General features: G+C 43.6%; 1 protein-coding gene across 1 annotated transcript in view; it reads right to left on the reverse strand.

The window, feature by feature from the left end:
- The window catches only part of LOC143021986 (uncharacterized), an 89,860-nt gene that overhangs the window by 43,261 nt on the left and 29,099 nt on the right, over window positions 1-17,500 (reverse strand). The window contains exon 3 of the mRNA XM_076179913.1: window positions 2,502-2,682. Within this exon, the coding sequence (XP_076036028.1) occupies window positions 2,502-2,682 (181 nt within the window). The remainder of the gene's footprint in view (window positions 1-2,501; window positions 2,683-17,500) is intronic.

Below are 17,500 nucleotides of genomic sequence, written 5' to 3' on the forward strand. Positions count from 1 at the left end.
AGATTTTGGATATAGGAAACCAGTGTACTTTGCCAGCAAGAAGCTGTCAGCAGTGGAGTTAAATTACTCGCAGCTGGACAAAGAAGCTTTATCTTTGGTCTATGTAGTTTCAAATTTAAATATTTCTTACTGGGATGTAAGTTTGTGATCAGAACTGTCCATGAACCTTTGCTTGGTTTATTCGGTAGAGGTAAGCTGATGCTAGTAAATGCAAATGCGAGAATGCAACTTTGGGCTTTACTATCATCAGAATTTTATTATGTTTTAGAGTTTATATTAGGTAAAGACAATGTTGTAGCAGATGCATCAAGCCATTTGCCAATTGATTATTTAAATTTGGATTAAAGTACTCCAAATAAATATGTCCATGTTGTAGAATCTTAAGGTGAACAAAATATTTATTTTGATGCTATTAAGCAGATGACCAAGTCAGACACAGTTCTAAATGATATGATAAAGTATGTCAAATTTGGATGCATTGCTGCTCCTAGGGTGTCTGAGTTTGCTACTGTAAAAGCAGAGTTAAGCATGTATAATAATGTTTGTTTACCGTAATTGTGTGATTATCTCAGCAGATTATGTGGAGTAGTATTGGAACAACTACATAAAGGACACAATGGTATTGCAGTTAAACAACCCTTTATCCGAAACACTTGGGGCCAGCTGCATTTCGGATTTCGGGTTTTTTCAAATTTTAGAACAAATACTAGCTGTCCCAGTGAAGTTTGGGCAGCATCCCACATACGAACGTTTTTATTACAGCAGAAACGTGTAAATACCCAAATAATTGGAATAAATAAAGACTTCGGTATTATTACAGCTTATTTATAGAGTGATGTACTGATAAATTAGATAGTGAAATAATCAGAAACATGAAACAGTGGGGATAATTTAAGCCATAGATACACAAATATTAATCATACACCATACCGCCACTTTCGCGCGTTTACTTTCGTTTCGTACGTCCCTTAAAATTTTCACCACTGTCTTTAGTCATTTCTCCTTTCTTCACTTTCATCCACTTCTTTTTCTGTATCAATTTACAGATTTCTAGTCAGTAGGCCCTGTGTCTACAAGTATTCCACCTTTCAATTTCTATATATTATATTTCAGACAAGGGGGAATGAAATGTTAGATTTTTTTCTAGAATACTGGTTACACTGCGTGTTTCTCTAGGTACACTTTCTGAATACCCAGAGAAAACGCAAAACAAATTCTAGTTGAGTTTTGCAATGGCGTAGTGATTTCTTTAGTTCAATGATCTTTAACGTTATATTTAAGAAGAATCACCATGCACTTGCAACACGGAGGACCTAAGCAACACCACTGGACCCAGCATCGACGCCACCTCGATAGGAAGACTATGGTAAAAAACACCGAAGTTGTGGCAAAAGAAGAGGACCCACAGCGCTTGGCTATCTTGGAAGCCATCCGGATAAAGGAGCTGCAACATGCCATTAATAGGCAAGTAAATGACTTCGCCCTCCTCCCTAGCATGAAACCTGTTCGGAGGAGCCAGATGGACAATCCCAAGAAATCGGGGTCTCCTCCACAGAGACTTCCCATTCCCCGCCAAAGGGAAGAACATCCTGCCATACGTCGTTCCCAAAGACTGAGAAGCAGATTGGCGCCGAACCCGGGAGTGACCTCTCCGAGTACCGTTTCCGCCAACCTGTGATCTCTCCCAGTGTTCGTGGTCATACGTGTGACCTCCCCCAGTTACAACACGGTGACTTCTCCCCGTGCTTTTCATTTCATTTAAAATATGCTCCCTTTTCCATTCTTATTCACTTCAACTGAGGATGCAGAAAGATCTGCGAAACGTCTTGAAATCTAATTTGTTCTGCTTGTATTTTGTTTTTTGCTGTATTTTTTGTACTCATTTCTTGTATTTTGTTTACTGTGTGCTGTATTTTTGTGTTCATTATAACTTTTGTGTTTCCTATGAGTTTTGGAAATTTGATTTACTCCCTTTCCCCCTACCAAAAATTTATTTTTCGCAAGCTGGAGACCCCAAGGAAAAAGTTAATCAAGTTTCTTTTGCTGTCGTTATTAACAGAATATGCCTCAGAGAGAATCTCCTGCCACGCTTCACTAATATATATATATATACATATGGAAAGACGCAGAATGCGGGGTGATCTAATAGAGGTGTTCAAGTGGATCAAAGGTTTTAACAAGGGTGATGCAAACAAGGGCATCATATTAAAACAACAGGACAGGACTCGCAGTAATGGATCTAAACTGGACAAGTTTAGATTTAAGAAGGAAATAGGCAAGAATTGGTATACTAATGGGGTGGTCAACGAGTGGAATAGACTTCGTAACCATGTAGTGAGCGCTGAAACTATCAGTTGTTTTAAGAAACTGTTAGACAACTTTATGGATGGGAATGACAGGTGGTGATGGATATGGAGCTGCCTTGTGTAGGCCTTATGGTCTCTTGCAGTCTCCTTCATTCTTACTTTATGTTAATATACTGGAATACCAATGCTACTTACAGTGTCGCTAAAACGGTGAGAATCCAGACGAAGGCATTGAAGAGAGCCGCCCGGGTTCGTGTGCAGAGCGCTGGTGAGCGAAGGGGCTGGCAGATAGACAAGTAGCGCTCTACGCTGATCACTACGATGGTCAACACCGAGGCGTGTGCTACTACCAACTCCAGGAAGGGAACCAGCTTACCTGTTATGCACAAAGAAGAATGGGAAGACAGTTTCTTTAACGCAAATGATAATGCATTTTCGTTGTCAATAACTAGCGTTTCTATCTTTTGGGACAAGGAGATGTTTCAGGAAGGTAGATGGGAAAAGGGACATTTGAAGTTATATGTGATCAACATTCTATTTGAGTGGAGATTTATCTCTATTCATTAAAAAAATGCGTGACACTGGTCCGTTGGGCTTTCACCGTTTCTGAATTATTGGTCGCACGAAATCTATGGAGTTGATACCCCATACAGGAATCGTGCTATAAAGTATAAAGCAATTATATTGGAAAATAATCTGAATTTTTTTTAGGACGGTAACAAACAAAAGTGCAGAGGTAAGAATTCAACTATACCTGGCAATACCCATCCTTGACTATGCGGCACTGTTTTAGTATCCGTCCTATAGTATTAATTCACTAGAACCAGGAAGCTTAAAAAGTTATTTTACGAAGACCGGCTTAGGGACCTCAACTTACACTCTCTGGAAAGACGAAGAGTGTGGGGTGATCTAATAGATCTATTCGAGTGGGTCATAATCTTTTACAATGGTGATGCAGGCACGGTCATCATATTAAGACAGCAGGGCAGGGCTCGTAGTAATGGTCAAATTTAGGTTTTATAAAGAAACAGGCAAGAACTGATTTACCGAGTGGTTAACGAATGGAACAGAATTAGTAACCACGTAGTGAGCGCTGAAATAATTTGGTCGTTTTAAGAAATGACTAGATGGTTTTATGGATATGGATGACAGATGGTAAGAGACATGGAACTGCGTAGTGTAGGCCTTATGGTCTCTTGCAGCCTTTTTCATTCGTATGTTATGTTGTTATGTAATGAAAGCAGGACATAATTATAAAGAAAAATTATTACAGATAGAAAATAAAATTACAAATAAACAAAAATTTTCAAAAAAAAATGCAGGAGATTTCCTTCGACTGAATCAAATCACCAGACGGTAGCTAAAACAATACTTAAATGTCACCGTCCGCGGTGAAAGTCTTGAGATAGTTTTTAAATACCTGACTGGAAATTTTCCTCTGTATTCTGGTATACATTGTACATTTTATTCACAAAATGAGACTCATGACATGCATCTCACACTCGGACATGAAATTTTAATGCTTAAATAGCCTAGTTAATATAGCGCAACCTGAACAAGTGTTCTGCTAAGCATAAATTGGATGCAGTACTGAGTGTAACCATCGAGACCCTTCAAGGGAATTCAGACAAATGCGTACGCCACACCATGACCTTACGGTCTTTGTATAAATATATAAAAGACAAGTTTTATACACCAGACTCTATCTAGCCTCATGATCCCTCCTAACTTATACTTCAATATGGATATAGGCGGGTTGACTTGGTGGCACTGGTCTCAAGACCTCTTGCTTCACGCCTCCAGGAAGAATCATCGTCACTCTGTAGACAAGTTTCTGCGAAGATTTCTCAATGCGATTAGATTATGCCTTGAATGGTCGCGAGCTGCCCCCATCTTGAAGATGCAATCAATGGTAACCACAACCATCCCCTACGATCCGGTGCGGAGATATCACACTAAGCCTCGAAGTTTTACGCTAGTCCCATCTACAGAACTTCAGTTAGCCTAAGGCCACCAAGATTACTTCGAATTTTGCCAGTTGCACATCGCTGGAACCTCAGTTGTATTTCTGCAAACCCAGCGTGGTGTCCGGACCGATACTGAGCCTCCAATTCATCTTCTACATACCACTAATCATGTATCCCACACAGCACTATAATGAAGAGTTTTTATTATAGTACTAGAGCTTGTGTCAGGATTGGAAATGGAGAGAGTGAGTGGTTCGAGGTAAAGGTGGGACTTCGTCAAGGATGCGTTATGTCGCCCTGGCTGTTCAACTTATACATGGATGGGGTGGTGCGAGAGGTAAATGCAAGGGTAGTGGGTCAGGGATTGGAGATGGTTAAAGAAAATGGAGAAAAGTGGGAGGTGAGCCAGCTGTTGTTTGCGGACGACACTGCGCTTGTGGCAGGATCGGAGGAGGGATTGAGGAAGTTGGTGGCAGAGTATGTGATAGAAGAAAGCTAAAGATAAATGTGGGTAAAAGTAAGGTGATGAGATGTATAAGGGGTGAAAGTGGCAGTAGACTGGAAGTGAGCATTAAAGGAGAGCGACTGGAGGAAGTGGATAGTTTTAGATACTTGGGTGCAAATGTGGCAGGAAAAGGTGGAGTGAAGGTGGAGGTAGAATGTAGATTGAGAGAAGCGAGTAAATGCCTTGGTGGATTAAAGAGTGTAATGAGGAATAGACATTTGGGAATGGATGCTAAGAGGAGATTGTATGAAGGAGTGATTGTGCCAACAGCACTGTATGGGGCAGAAACATGGAACATAAGAGAGGAAGAGAGAAGGAGTTTGAATGTGTTTGAGATGAGGTGTCTGAGAAGTGTGATGGGGGTTACTAGGGTGGATAGAGTGAGAAATGAGGAGGTGAGGAGGAGAATAGGGGTGGAAAAGGAGCTGGGAGATAGGGTTGATGAAAGAATATTAGGATGGTTTGGACACATGGAAAGAATGAGTGAAGAAAGACTAGTAAAAGAGGTGTGGAAGGCAGATGTGGAAGGAGTGAACATGAGGGGACGTCCTAGGATGAAGTGGATGGATGGGGTGAAGGGGGCTTTGGGGAAGAGGGGAATGTCTGATGAGGAAGGATGGGAAACGACAGAAGACAGGGGTGAATGGAGAATGGTTGTATATGGATGATGTTGTGATTGTGACGCAGCCCAAAGGAATTTCTCCCCGTCTTCTCCTTTTATGCAATGGGGGGACGGAGAAGGGGGGTCGCTGATTTAATGAAGCGGCCTTGCTGTGTCTTGCGACACTGCCTCTGACTCAGGGCAGTGGACAAGGTGCAGGGATGACCCGTCATCCAGGAGGTGCTCAGATAAGAGGGAGGGTGGAGGGGTGTGGAGTGTATTCAGGGATGGAATGGGTGGAAATGATTTTATGCCTTTTCCTTTTTGGCTACCTCCCTTGTAAGGGGAAAAGGCCTTGGTATATATATATCTATATATATATATATATATATATATATATATATATATATATGTATTATTTTGTACACAACTGAAGCACCCAGAGTCATTTTTTCTATACAATGATATATATATATATATATATATATATATATATATATATATATATATATATATATGAGAGAGATTTTGGGTGGAAGTAAAATGAAGATGCTCTCGGAATAGGTTATAATCTTACGTTACGACCACTTTGGTCTTCATCAGAGAGTTATCAACAGAAGGTTTTTAATGTCACATTTTATATCACTCTTGAGGAGCCACTCGGTCAGGTCACAGCGTCCGGGAGGTGAGCATTTGTCTGGTGTCTCAGCGAGTCTAGTATAAGGACACTTGCCACCTTTGATAAGCAGATGAATCCCTCTCTTCCATTACTGTTTTCTTTTACGTTTATGTATGCAGCTTCAATCGTTTTTCTTGTTTTCTTTTCATGACACCTTTCATTAGGAGTCGATCGATGTTCTCAAAGCCAAAGAAATCCACAATAGGACAAATGCCCACAAATCCGAGAGTGAGAAGACGTACACTTACATAACCGTTCCCAACGCGCTTAACACCGAGAACATCGATCGACTCATAATGAAAGTTGGACTCAAAACAGCCAAAGTCTCCTCCAAAAAAAATAGCGAGAATTGTGAAAAGATAAGAAAAAGTCCTATCAATGAGCTAAGTGTGGTTTATGTGATTCCTTGTGAAGGGTGCTCAGCCTCCTATTTCGGTGAGTCGAGCCGAGGTTTAGACAAACGTATATCTGAACATAAAAATGACCTTAGAGCGCACAGGACGTCCAACTCCTTAGTTCAGCATGCAGACAAATTTGGCCACCTTCCCCATTGGAAAGAGGCCAAAGTCCTCAGAAAGGGTCATAAAAAGAAAACAAGAAAAACGATTGAAGCTGCATACATAAACGTAAAAGGAAACACTAATAGAAGAGAGGGATTCATCTGCTTATCAAAGGTGGCAAGTGTCCTTATACTAGATTCGCTGAAACACCAGACAAATGTTCACCTCCCGGACACTGTGACCTGACCGAGTGGCCCCTCAAGAGTGATATAAAATGTGACATTTAAAACCTTCTGTAGACAACTCTCTGATGAAGACCAAATTGGTCGTAACGTAAGAGTATAACCTATTCCGAGAGCATCTTCATTTTACTTCCACCGCCCAGAATCTCTCATCTGTCATTTTATATCTAAATATATATATATATATATATATATATATATATATATATATGTATGTATATATATTTCTGGGGTAAAGGTTTTCTCTAAGGCAATTCTGGTTGAAATCAACTGCACTAGTTGCTTTAACAATCTTCAAGACTGTATTCTTTAATCTGGAGAATACTTTCCTATTAGCAACTGAGAGGGACTGGAAGTAGTCATTCATGACTCTCAAAAGAATATACGCAGTGTATGCCAACTGATATATTTTTGCATAGTAATAGTATTGAACAACTATTGACTCCACCGAAACTATAGTTTTTCGCCTCGTCGTGAGGCGTCTTCAGGGTGAGGACTGCTTTGTAGGATGCTCTGCTATATTGAAGGTCTTCCAACGAATAATGACCGCTGGTTGGATGGGCTGGCTTATAAGGCTCAGCCTGCCTAGCTCAGACGGAATACTGGCCTCTCATTGGCTGAGAGGTGCAGTATGGGATTTTGTCCGGGAGCCAAGGGAGTGGGATTTTGTCTGGGAGCCAAGGGGGTGGGATTTTGTCTGGAAGCCAAGGGGGTGGGATTTTGTCTGGGAGCCAAGAGGGTGGGATTTTGTCTAGGAGCCAAGAGGGTGGGATTTTGTCTGGGATTCAAGAGGGTGGGATTTTGTCTGGGAGTCAAGAGGGTGGGATTTTGTCTGGGAGCCAAGAGGGTGGGATTTTGTCCGGAAGCCAAGGGGGTGGGATTTTGTCTAGAAGCTCTGGCCTGATTTGCTGCTGCTCTGGTTACTGGTCCTAAGCGCTGATTAACTAGCTGGACATGTTTCATTTGTTCGCGGGGCTGCTGCTGTCTAAGGGCTTGTTGTTCCTGGAGGGGGTTATTCTTTACAGGGCGCGCGGAAGGGAGAATAAAATCGGCAGCTTGCTGTATGTTGATGGTAGGGCGCTGGCAAGTAATGGATACTGCTTCTGCAATCTGCAGCTTCCTGAAGGCAGACTCCTTGTGAAGAATTTCCGTTTGGTCTAGCAGCTTCTGTAGAGGAGGCTTCATGTTGTGTGTTTCAGTGAAATGCTGGAAAATTTATCCCTGGTTTCTATGGGATTGTAGGCGACGTCGCAGTGTAGAGGAGGTCCTGCCAATGTATGTGCTGGAGCCGTCGCAGCGGCCCTCCTGACATGAAAATTTGTATACAACATTGGTGGTAGCCTCACTCGGGGCCCTGGGCGCCGTGCTATTCCTCATTATCAGGGAACTAATGAGGTTAGGTTTGCAGAATATTCTCAAGTCTATGATGGCATTTCTGTTAGTTGGGGTGACTCCTCTCTTGATGATATTCCTAAGGGCATCACACTCCTCGCGGTACCGATCATGAAAAGAATTATGGTGGTAAACGGTGATTTTCTCCTTGGGAGGGGTGGGCAACTGGGTCGAGTCTGCAAACTGGTCCAGCCCTTAGACAGCAGCAGCCCCGCGAACAAATGAAACATGTCCAGCGAGTTAATCAGCGCTTAGGACCAGTAACCAGAGCAGCAGCAAATCAGGCCAGAGCTTCTAGACAAAATCCCACCCCCTTGGCTTCCGGACAAAATCCCACCCTCTTGGCTCCCAGACAAAATCCCACCCTCTTGACTCCCAGACAAAATCCCACCCTCTTGAATCCCAGACAAAATCCCACCCTCTTGGCTCCTAGACAAAATCCCACCCTCTTGGCTCCCAGACAAAATCCCACCCCCTTGGCTTCCAGACAAAATCCCACCCCCTTGGCTCCCAGACAAAATCCCACTCCCTTGGCTCCCGGACAAAATCCCATACTGCACCTCTCAGCCAATGAGAGGCCAGTATTCCGTCTGAGCTAGGCAGGCTGAGCCTTATAAGCCAGCCCATCCAACCAGCGGTCATTATTCGTTGGAAGACCTTCAATATAGCAGAGCATCCTACAAAGCAGTCCTCACCCTGAAGACGCCTCACGACGAGGCGAAAAACTATAGTTTCGGTGGAGTCAATAGTTGTTCAATACTATTACTATGCAAAAATATATCAGTTGGCATACACTGCGTATATTCTTTTGAGAGTCATGAATGACTACTTCCAGTCCCTCTCAGTTGCTAATAGGAAAGTATTCTCCAGATTAAAGAATACAGTCTTGAAAATATATATATATGTATATATATAAATATATATATATATATATATATATATATATATATATATATATATTCAAATGCCTACAAAATAATTCCATGTGATAACTACTGGTTCCAAGGCTGTTACAACCAGGAGCGATGTTGGGGATAAGCTCCTAGTACCTAAAAAAGCTTTTTACGGTGTGCGTCTCAACATGTCCCTGACAACAACTGCTCATGTGGCTTAGGCGGAACTGCCTCCACTGACAGGAGAAGGGGCAAAGGCGAGTTTCTGGTGCCTTAAAACCGATGGGGGTCATCAACTCGGGAGAGCAGTTCATCTAGATGAAGGAAACCCTGATTTCAAACCTCCACTGCTTTGCGGCTACCCTTATACATGGGAAAGGCTAGGAGAATAAACCTCCATATCAGTTTCGAAGTTGGGGTCTCTAAGGTGGTCTGACCTTGTGTGATCGACGCCAGGAAATTTCTTTCATTTCGTGCATGAAGGGACAACTCTTAAAAGGCCCTTCAGCCAGGCACTCAGGGAGATCGGTCGCCAGCCAATTATTGAACATTCGTCACGAAGGGGTCGGACTACCAGACAGGCCCATACACGTTGGAATATCGCATTTCAACACACCTAGAGGCCCTGCTGCATAGACGGCTGGGAAAGTTCACGCCCTGGGTATGTGCCCAACGATCTTCACATTTATAAATATTTTTCTTGCTGGCAACCCTGAAGAGTGCCAGCAGTTAGGGATGTTTGGCAACCTCAGGAGTTTTCCTCTGGACTTGCCAGCAGTTTTTGTATCAGATCAGGACTAACCATTAAACTTGTAAAACCAAACCGCCTTTAACCATCCTGAAACGGGCATTCAACATGATGGTGGCCAGCAGAGGGGATCCGAACCTACGAAGCGCCCTCCGAAGACAAACTCTCTACAAAACGCCCTCCGAAGACAAACTCTCTACGAAGCACCCTCCGAAGACAAACTCAAGAGTATTTTCCTGCTTTCAGCCATCAGCTCTACAGCTAAGAAAGGGCATACTTGCATCTTAGTTGCAAATAACACTAAAGCACCCCCTCCAACTCACAGTCGGCACAAACACTTATGATTTCGAAGTTTACCCATCACGCATACAAATCATAGATGACAAACTCCCAATTTCTCAAATATGTGCCAAACTTTCCGACGTATCTACGGCACAGGAACCCATTGATGACTCACATTTCAACCCCATAGATTTCCCCGATGCACAGGCAGACTTCCTTACATTTTGTAACAAGTTTAGACTTATCATTGCCACACCAGGTGAACCACTCGGAGTCACTAACCTTATTCAACATCAGATACCCCTTCAGGAGAATCAAAACCACGACATTCCTGCATACAGAATGCCACACAGTAAATACATGATTGTCGATAACCTCATCCAAAACATCATCGAACTATTAGCGAATGGAATTTTCCCCTCTTTGTTATCCCAAAACAAGACGGGTCTTTCCGACCTATAGTAGACTTCAGAAAGTTTAATAAAATAACCATACCAGACAGACACCCGATTCCTGAATTGCAGGAAAATTTCCACTCTATCGGTGAAAACAACATGGTGTTCACGACACTAGGCATTATGTCAGGATATTTCCAGATTCTCCTTACTCCAGAATCTCGACCTCTTACAGCCTTTAGCACACCCACAGGGCATTATCAGTTTAAACACCATGGGTCTCGTTTCAGCTCCTTCAGTGTTCACACGACTCAAGCACCAAATACTCGCAGGTTTGTCACACATGACCCTCTAAACCTAAAAAGAAAAAATACTTCTTGTCAGAATGTTCATGTCTTCAAGATATTTGACCCATCAATCTTTCACAATCCTTTCACACAATTTCATTATTATACTGGTAAATAATATCAACCTGTAGTTCTGTGGCCCCTCCTTACTTTCACCTTTGTGAATTGGTACCACATTAGCTCTTTTCCATTCTTGTGGCACTATTCCTTCTTTAAAAGAACATGCAATATGACTGTGAATCTTGTCTGCCTTTTGTTCCTTACACTCTTTAGGTATTTACTTTGAGATCATGTCCTATAGATTTCCACACGTAATCATAACTTCCAAATCCATTAGCGAACATCTACACACGCTGCACACTGTCTTCTCACGACTAGCACAAGCAGGTCTAAAAATGAAGCTTAAGAAGTGTTCTTTCCTTCAGAAAGAAATACGCTTCCTAGGGCATGTTCTTAACTCACAAGGAATTTTAACATCGCAGGACAAGGTCAAGGCAGTCATTGATTTCCCACGCCTTACTTCTGTTGAACATATACGTTCATTCCTTGGTCTGTCAGGATTCTACAGACGTTACATTCAAGGTTATGCTACTTACTATAGCAGTACCATTAACGTCAATACTTAAGAAGGACACACCCTTCATTTGGACACCTGACCTAGAGAAAGCTTTTAATGACTTAAAACAGACCTTAACCACGGCACCTGTCCTTGCCTTCCCAAACCACAAGCTTCCTTTTACAATTTACACTGATGCGTCCTATACATGACTGGGCAGAGTCCTCATGCAGCACAAAGGTCCTACAAATCATGGAATTATCTAAATGGGGGATTTCAACGCTCGACATCCTGCTCTTGGTGATGCCTCTCCTGCTCCCAACCGTAGTGGAATCCCTCTACTCAACTACATACATCGGCACCGACTCACACGATGGGAAACTGGTGGAGCCACACATGCACGTGGAGGCACAGTTGACCACATCATCACGTCTGGCCTCGTGCCATCCCGTGTCGCCTGTCAGTCAATTCCTTCTCTCTTCTCCGATCATATTGCTCTTAGTTTATACTACTCCATACCATCTCGGATTCCAACTCCTCATCACTGGACCCGCATATCCATTCCTCCTAAATATTGCCCTACGTATATTTCCTACATCTCTAGTCTCCTTCCCACATTTGACTTCCTATCCCCCGACGCACTATACACGTCCTTAGTGAGTACCACACACGACTTCTACAGCCGTTATGTAACCAAATCTCACCTACAACGCCGCCCTGTACCTCACTCATGGACGTTGGACCATCGTATTATCCAAGCGGAGAGAGCTACACAGACTACCGGTCATGCTTTTCAGACGCAACCCACACCTGATTCTTTACATCAGTACCAAATAGCACGGGATAATATGGTCGCCCTCCAGAACTGTGTCTACACAGAGTCTTGGCAGAAATACACTGATTCCACAAATCACCAGACCAGTATCGCGACCATGTGGCGCCTTGTAAAAAGGGTCGTTAAAGAAGCAACCTCGCATCGCCCTCCATCACAGTCCAGACGCCTACGCCCAGGACCTCATTACTTTATGGTCGTCACAGTCGCGGACTAACAATCTTCCTACGCATATCCAAGAGGCACTTTCCACTCGTCGCAACACCCGTAATCCCCACCTAATGGCTGCACTTCTCCGCCCAGATGAAGAAGACGACGTCCCGATTACGGAGAATGAATTACAACTAGCCATGGCTAATACAAAAACTTCTGCCCCCTCCTTCGTCTCTTCAACCTCTGCCTCCTTCGAGGACATGTGCCTAGAGCCTGGATTTCAAGCACGATTGTCCCGATACCGAAACCAGGTACTGATAAATTCAGACCCATTTCCCTCACTTCATGCTTCAGCAAGGTGCTTGAATGCATCATCCTTGCCCGGCTCGTGCATCGTCTAGAAGGCCAACTCTCCCCGCGGCTGTATGGTTTCCTCCCACATCGAAGTACACACCACTGCCTTACTGAACTCTACACCCGCCTCTCTCCCACCAGCATAGTTGCCTTCCTGGACCTCAAAAGTGCTTTTGATGTAGCCAACCATGAAATAATTCTTGCCCAGCTGATTACCTTCGGAGTGCAAGGAAACCTTCTCCGGTGGATTCGGAAGTCACGTGTTCTCTTTCGAGGTGTGTGCAACTCTTACGAGCAGTTCAAACTCGGTACCCCGCAAGGTGGCGTACTAAGTCCCTTTCTATTCAACGTCTTGATGCACCGCTTACTCTCACTTCTTCCTAACGTTCCCGGTACAACTCTCCTCTGCTACGCGGACGACATCTGCATCCAATCCAACTCGTCCTCAATGGCTTCTGCACGTTAACTACCGCTTGTGGTCTCATCATTTCCCCTAAGAAGAGCAGAATATTTTCATCTCGTATCCTCCAAGCACTGCCGACGTTCAACATGGGAGGTAATGCTATCCCTCATTGCACACAGTACACATACCTTGGAGCACCAGCCCGGATCACTCCAGCCATACCCACTCGACAACGAATCCATCCCCTTGTTAATGATCTCCTTGATCGTCTACAGGTCCGTTTTACCCCTTTCAAGTGGCTTGCCACAAATTTCAGCGGCGCTACATTACCAATGGTCAGGACTCTATACACCACATTTCTTCGATCACTCGTTGACTACTTATCACCTGCCCTTTGTCAACTTCCCAGGACAGCTTTGGAACCTCTCGAAAAATTCCAAAATATAATTATGAAATTTATCATAGGTTGCCCTCCTTCAACTCGCATCGTTAACATGCAAAGTGAGCTTGGTCTACCCTCGCTCGTAGAGAGAATATATGCTAATATGGCAATTCTCTCCGTAAAATGCCTTCGATCGCCATATCTGTCCCCAAACTTTACTACTATCAGGGTGTCGCTCGAACCTGACGATGCACCCCGCCTCCCACTTCGTCCAGGAGGCCGCAACCTCGTCACTGCAGTGTGTAACACACTCAGAAACCTTGACCTCCACGTCCCTGAAGAAACGATTGAACCCGACTTACCCCCGTGGCGAATCTCCTTCCCTAACTTCACCTTCACACCAACCTCCAAAGATGACCTTCCTGCACTTCAAAAGCAACTAGCACTAGAGACCATCGACAACGTATCCTCAAAGATCCCTGCAGCGCATGTCATCTACGTTGATGGCTCAGTACAGGCTGATGGAAGAGCAGCATGTGCCATGTACTCACCCACCTTACAGCCACCTGTGGAAGCTGGATGGATGGAACGCAGGTTACCTGTCACATCAAGCTCCACGTTTTGTGAGCTACACGGAATACTCGACACAGTAACATATCTTGTAGACTGTGACGTCAGTGGTGTGATTGTTTGTGACTCCCAACCAGCTCTACACGCCCTCTCCTCACCCAGACCCAACTACTATCGCGTTGTGCAGGCCATACTGACCCAAGTCGCCGTTGCTCACGAAACATCTATGGCCGTGTCTTTCATATGGGTACCTTCTCACATCGACCTTGCTGGCAACGACGCGGTGGACCGTCTTGCCAAAGCAGCCTGTGCCTTCGTCTTAGACGACGAACGCGTAGTACCCTCTCTCACATGCCTCAAAAACAGAATACACGCAGCCACTCACGCCGTAACAACACGCCGAAGGGATGCGGAACGAGCCACCAGTGTCTCCATACAACACCACGACCACTTCCTACCCAGCCGCCACAAGTATCGCCGACGCGGACCCATGGTACGGAGACACAATGTTGTCAGTGCTCGGCTCAGACTTGGATATCGACCTGTGTGGCAAGTCTCCCAGGCGGAAGATGTGCCACATTACTCATCATGCAGACTGTGTAACCGCCCTAACGCCAACACCCTTGAACATTACTGTCTCCAATGCCCCATTGTGACAGACAGTATTCCACAGAGACAAGACGTGATAACTGTATGTAAATATTTACTTAGTGACGATAACTTAGATATACTCCTAACTCGCCACCCCCATTTTGGGGGATTTTGATTGTTAAATCCTACCATACCTCCTTTTGTGTCTCCTCACATAATACTATAACTAATGTACTATTGTTTGTCGCCCTCAGACGCAATGAATTTATTAAACGGTGGACCGTCTTACCAAGGCAGCCTATACCCACGTCTTGGACAACGAACGCGCAGTGCTCTCTCTATCATGCCTTAAAAAACAAGATACACACAGCCACTCATGCCATGTCGACACACCGAAAAGATGCGGAACGGACTACCAATATCCCCATACGACCACCTCCTACCCAACCGCCACAAGTATCACCGACGCAAGCCCATGGTACGGAGGCACAATGTTGTCAGTACTCGGCTCAGACTTGGGAATCGACCTGTGTGACAAGGCTCCCAGACGGATGATGTGACACAATGATCACCATGCAGGCTGTATAACCGTCCTAACGTGAACACCCTTGAACATTATTATCTCCAATGACCCATGGTGACAGACAATATTCCCCAGAGACAAGGCATGATGATTGTATGTAACACTTACATAAACACGATAAACAAGATGTACCACTATCTCGCCATCCCCATTTCGGGGAATCTTGAATGACTATTACATTATGTTTCCCTTTAAAGAATGTATGTAATAGATGACATGTCCTCTAATACAATGCTGTAATTAATGTACTATTGTTTGCCGCCCACGGGCGTAATAAATTTAATAAAACAAAACAAAAAACAGCACAAAGATGATAAACTCAGTCCAATTTCCTATGCAAGTCGCACACTCAACAAACACGAGAGAGATTACTCAGTCACAGACATAAAGGCCTTAGCAGTGATATATGCACTCAAACATTTCAAAGACATTATCCTTGGTTACGAAATACATATATACACAGACCATCAACAAATCTTATACCTATTCAAAGGGAAGAACAATTTCGGGAAACTTGCCCGCTGGTTTCTCACCATACAAGAGTTCATGCCTACTTTTCGTTTTGTTCAGGGAAAAGCAAATTTAGTTGCAGATGCTCTTAGTTGCCATATTGCGGCCCTCACTCAAAACCCAATTTCAGTAAATATTACTCAAGCGCGCATAGCCGCAGCACAGAGATAAGATCCTCTTTGGAAACGTGTCATATACTTCCTCGAATCTAAGAGACACATTTGACACAGACAACTTTCCTCTAGATCTTGACAATTACACGTTAGTGGATGACATTCTCTATCACAAAACAACAATAACGAACAAACAGGAACCCAACAGATCAGTGTTCCAACTGGTAGTCCCTACAGATCTCATTCCAGAAATTTTAGAATTTATACATGATTCACCCATTGCTGCACACTCTGGCAAGGGGAAATGTGTTACACAAGCCAGATTGCACTATTTCTGGTTAACAATGAGAAAGGATATACACCCGTACATCGACGCTTACCACTTTTGTGCGAGTCACAAAGGTCATATCAGCGGTCATGTTCCAATTCTAATTTACCCTACACTTTCTAAACCATTCGACACAGTCGCTATTGATCTTCTTAAGTTGCCACTTACACATACCAGAGAAAAGTACCTCCTTGTCTGTGTCGAAAATTTTTCACAATTTTGTATTCTGTCTCCCCTACCAGACAAGACAGCACAACACGTAGCAAAGACACTTATTGCCCTTTTACTACACCCAAAACTCTAATTTCTGACAACGGGACTGGATTCAACAATGAGATTCTTTCGCACATTCGTGATTATTTTCAAATCAAGAAATGCAACACTACTGCTTATCATCCTAGTTCTAATGGCCTAGTTGAACGCCAGAATAGAAAGATTCTGACATTGAGTTGGTTTTGTACTGAATTCATAACTGAAACAGTGAGTGACGTGAACTACAAGGATGAAAGAAAAATAAGTGTATCTTTATTTCTGGAACCGATGTGAATTAGCTTCATTATGGTGTACGTGCCCCAACAACGAAGGAGTGTGGAATAAAAGAGTTACATAACGCACTGCAAGAAACCTATGACAGCGTAGAATATAGAAACAATGTCATTATTCTTGAATGGAATGGACATGTGAGAGTTAAATGAGAGGGTGCTGGTCTTGTAGACCCCTTGCAATGTTTACATGTACCTGCGTGCACATGGTGTTATGCAAAACACTGGCCGTGATCTGTTAAGGGGGTATTTGGTTGTCGAACAACGTGTTCGACAACCAAATACCCCGTTCACACGTTCACACATCACTTTAAACACGTGTCTGTCGAACCGCGTTCGACGAACCGTTAGACCGTGGAAACCCCCTCTTATTGTGATAGTGACCATGCTAACTTTACGAAACTTGTGCGATTTGCGTTACACTTTTCATACAAAAAAAAACACACACACACACACAGTTGATGTGCTATTGGTTGTAGAAACCACAAGATTGGAAAAAATCGTCGTTGCCTTTTCATGGTATGCCAAAAGGGAAAACTCCGATCGAAAAACGGAGAATGGAAGCTTGGATACACGCAATCTGAAGAGAAGACTGGAAGACCTTGTCCTTTGACCATGTTTTGTATATTTTGAAGGAAATTTTTGCTTATTACATAATAGACTACTTTTAATCAATGATCTGTCGTCTTGCATTCTTGCCACTTGATGACACAGTGATGCAGTTAT

Source organism: Oratosquilla oratoria, chromosome 43 (genome assembly GCF_046742065.1).
Source record: "Oratosquilla oratoria isolate Oo_2021 chromosome 43, ASM4674206v1, whole genome shotgun sequence".
Classification (NCBI taxonomy): domain Eukaryota; kingdom Metazoa; phylum Arthropoda; class Malacostraca; order Stomatopoda; family Squillidae; genus Oratosquilla; species Oratosquilla oratoria.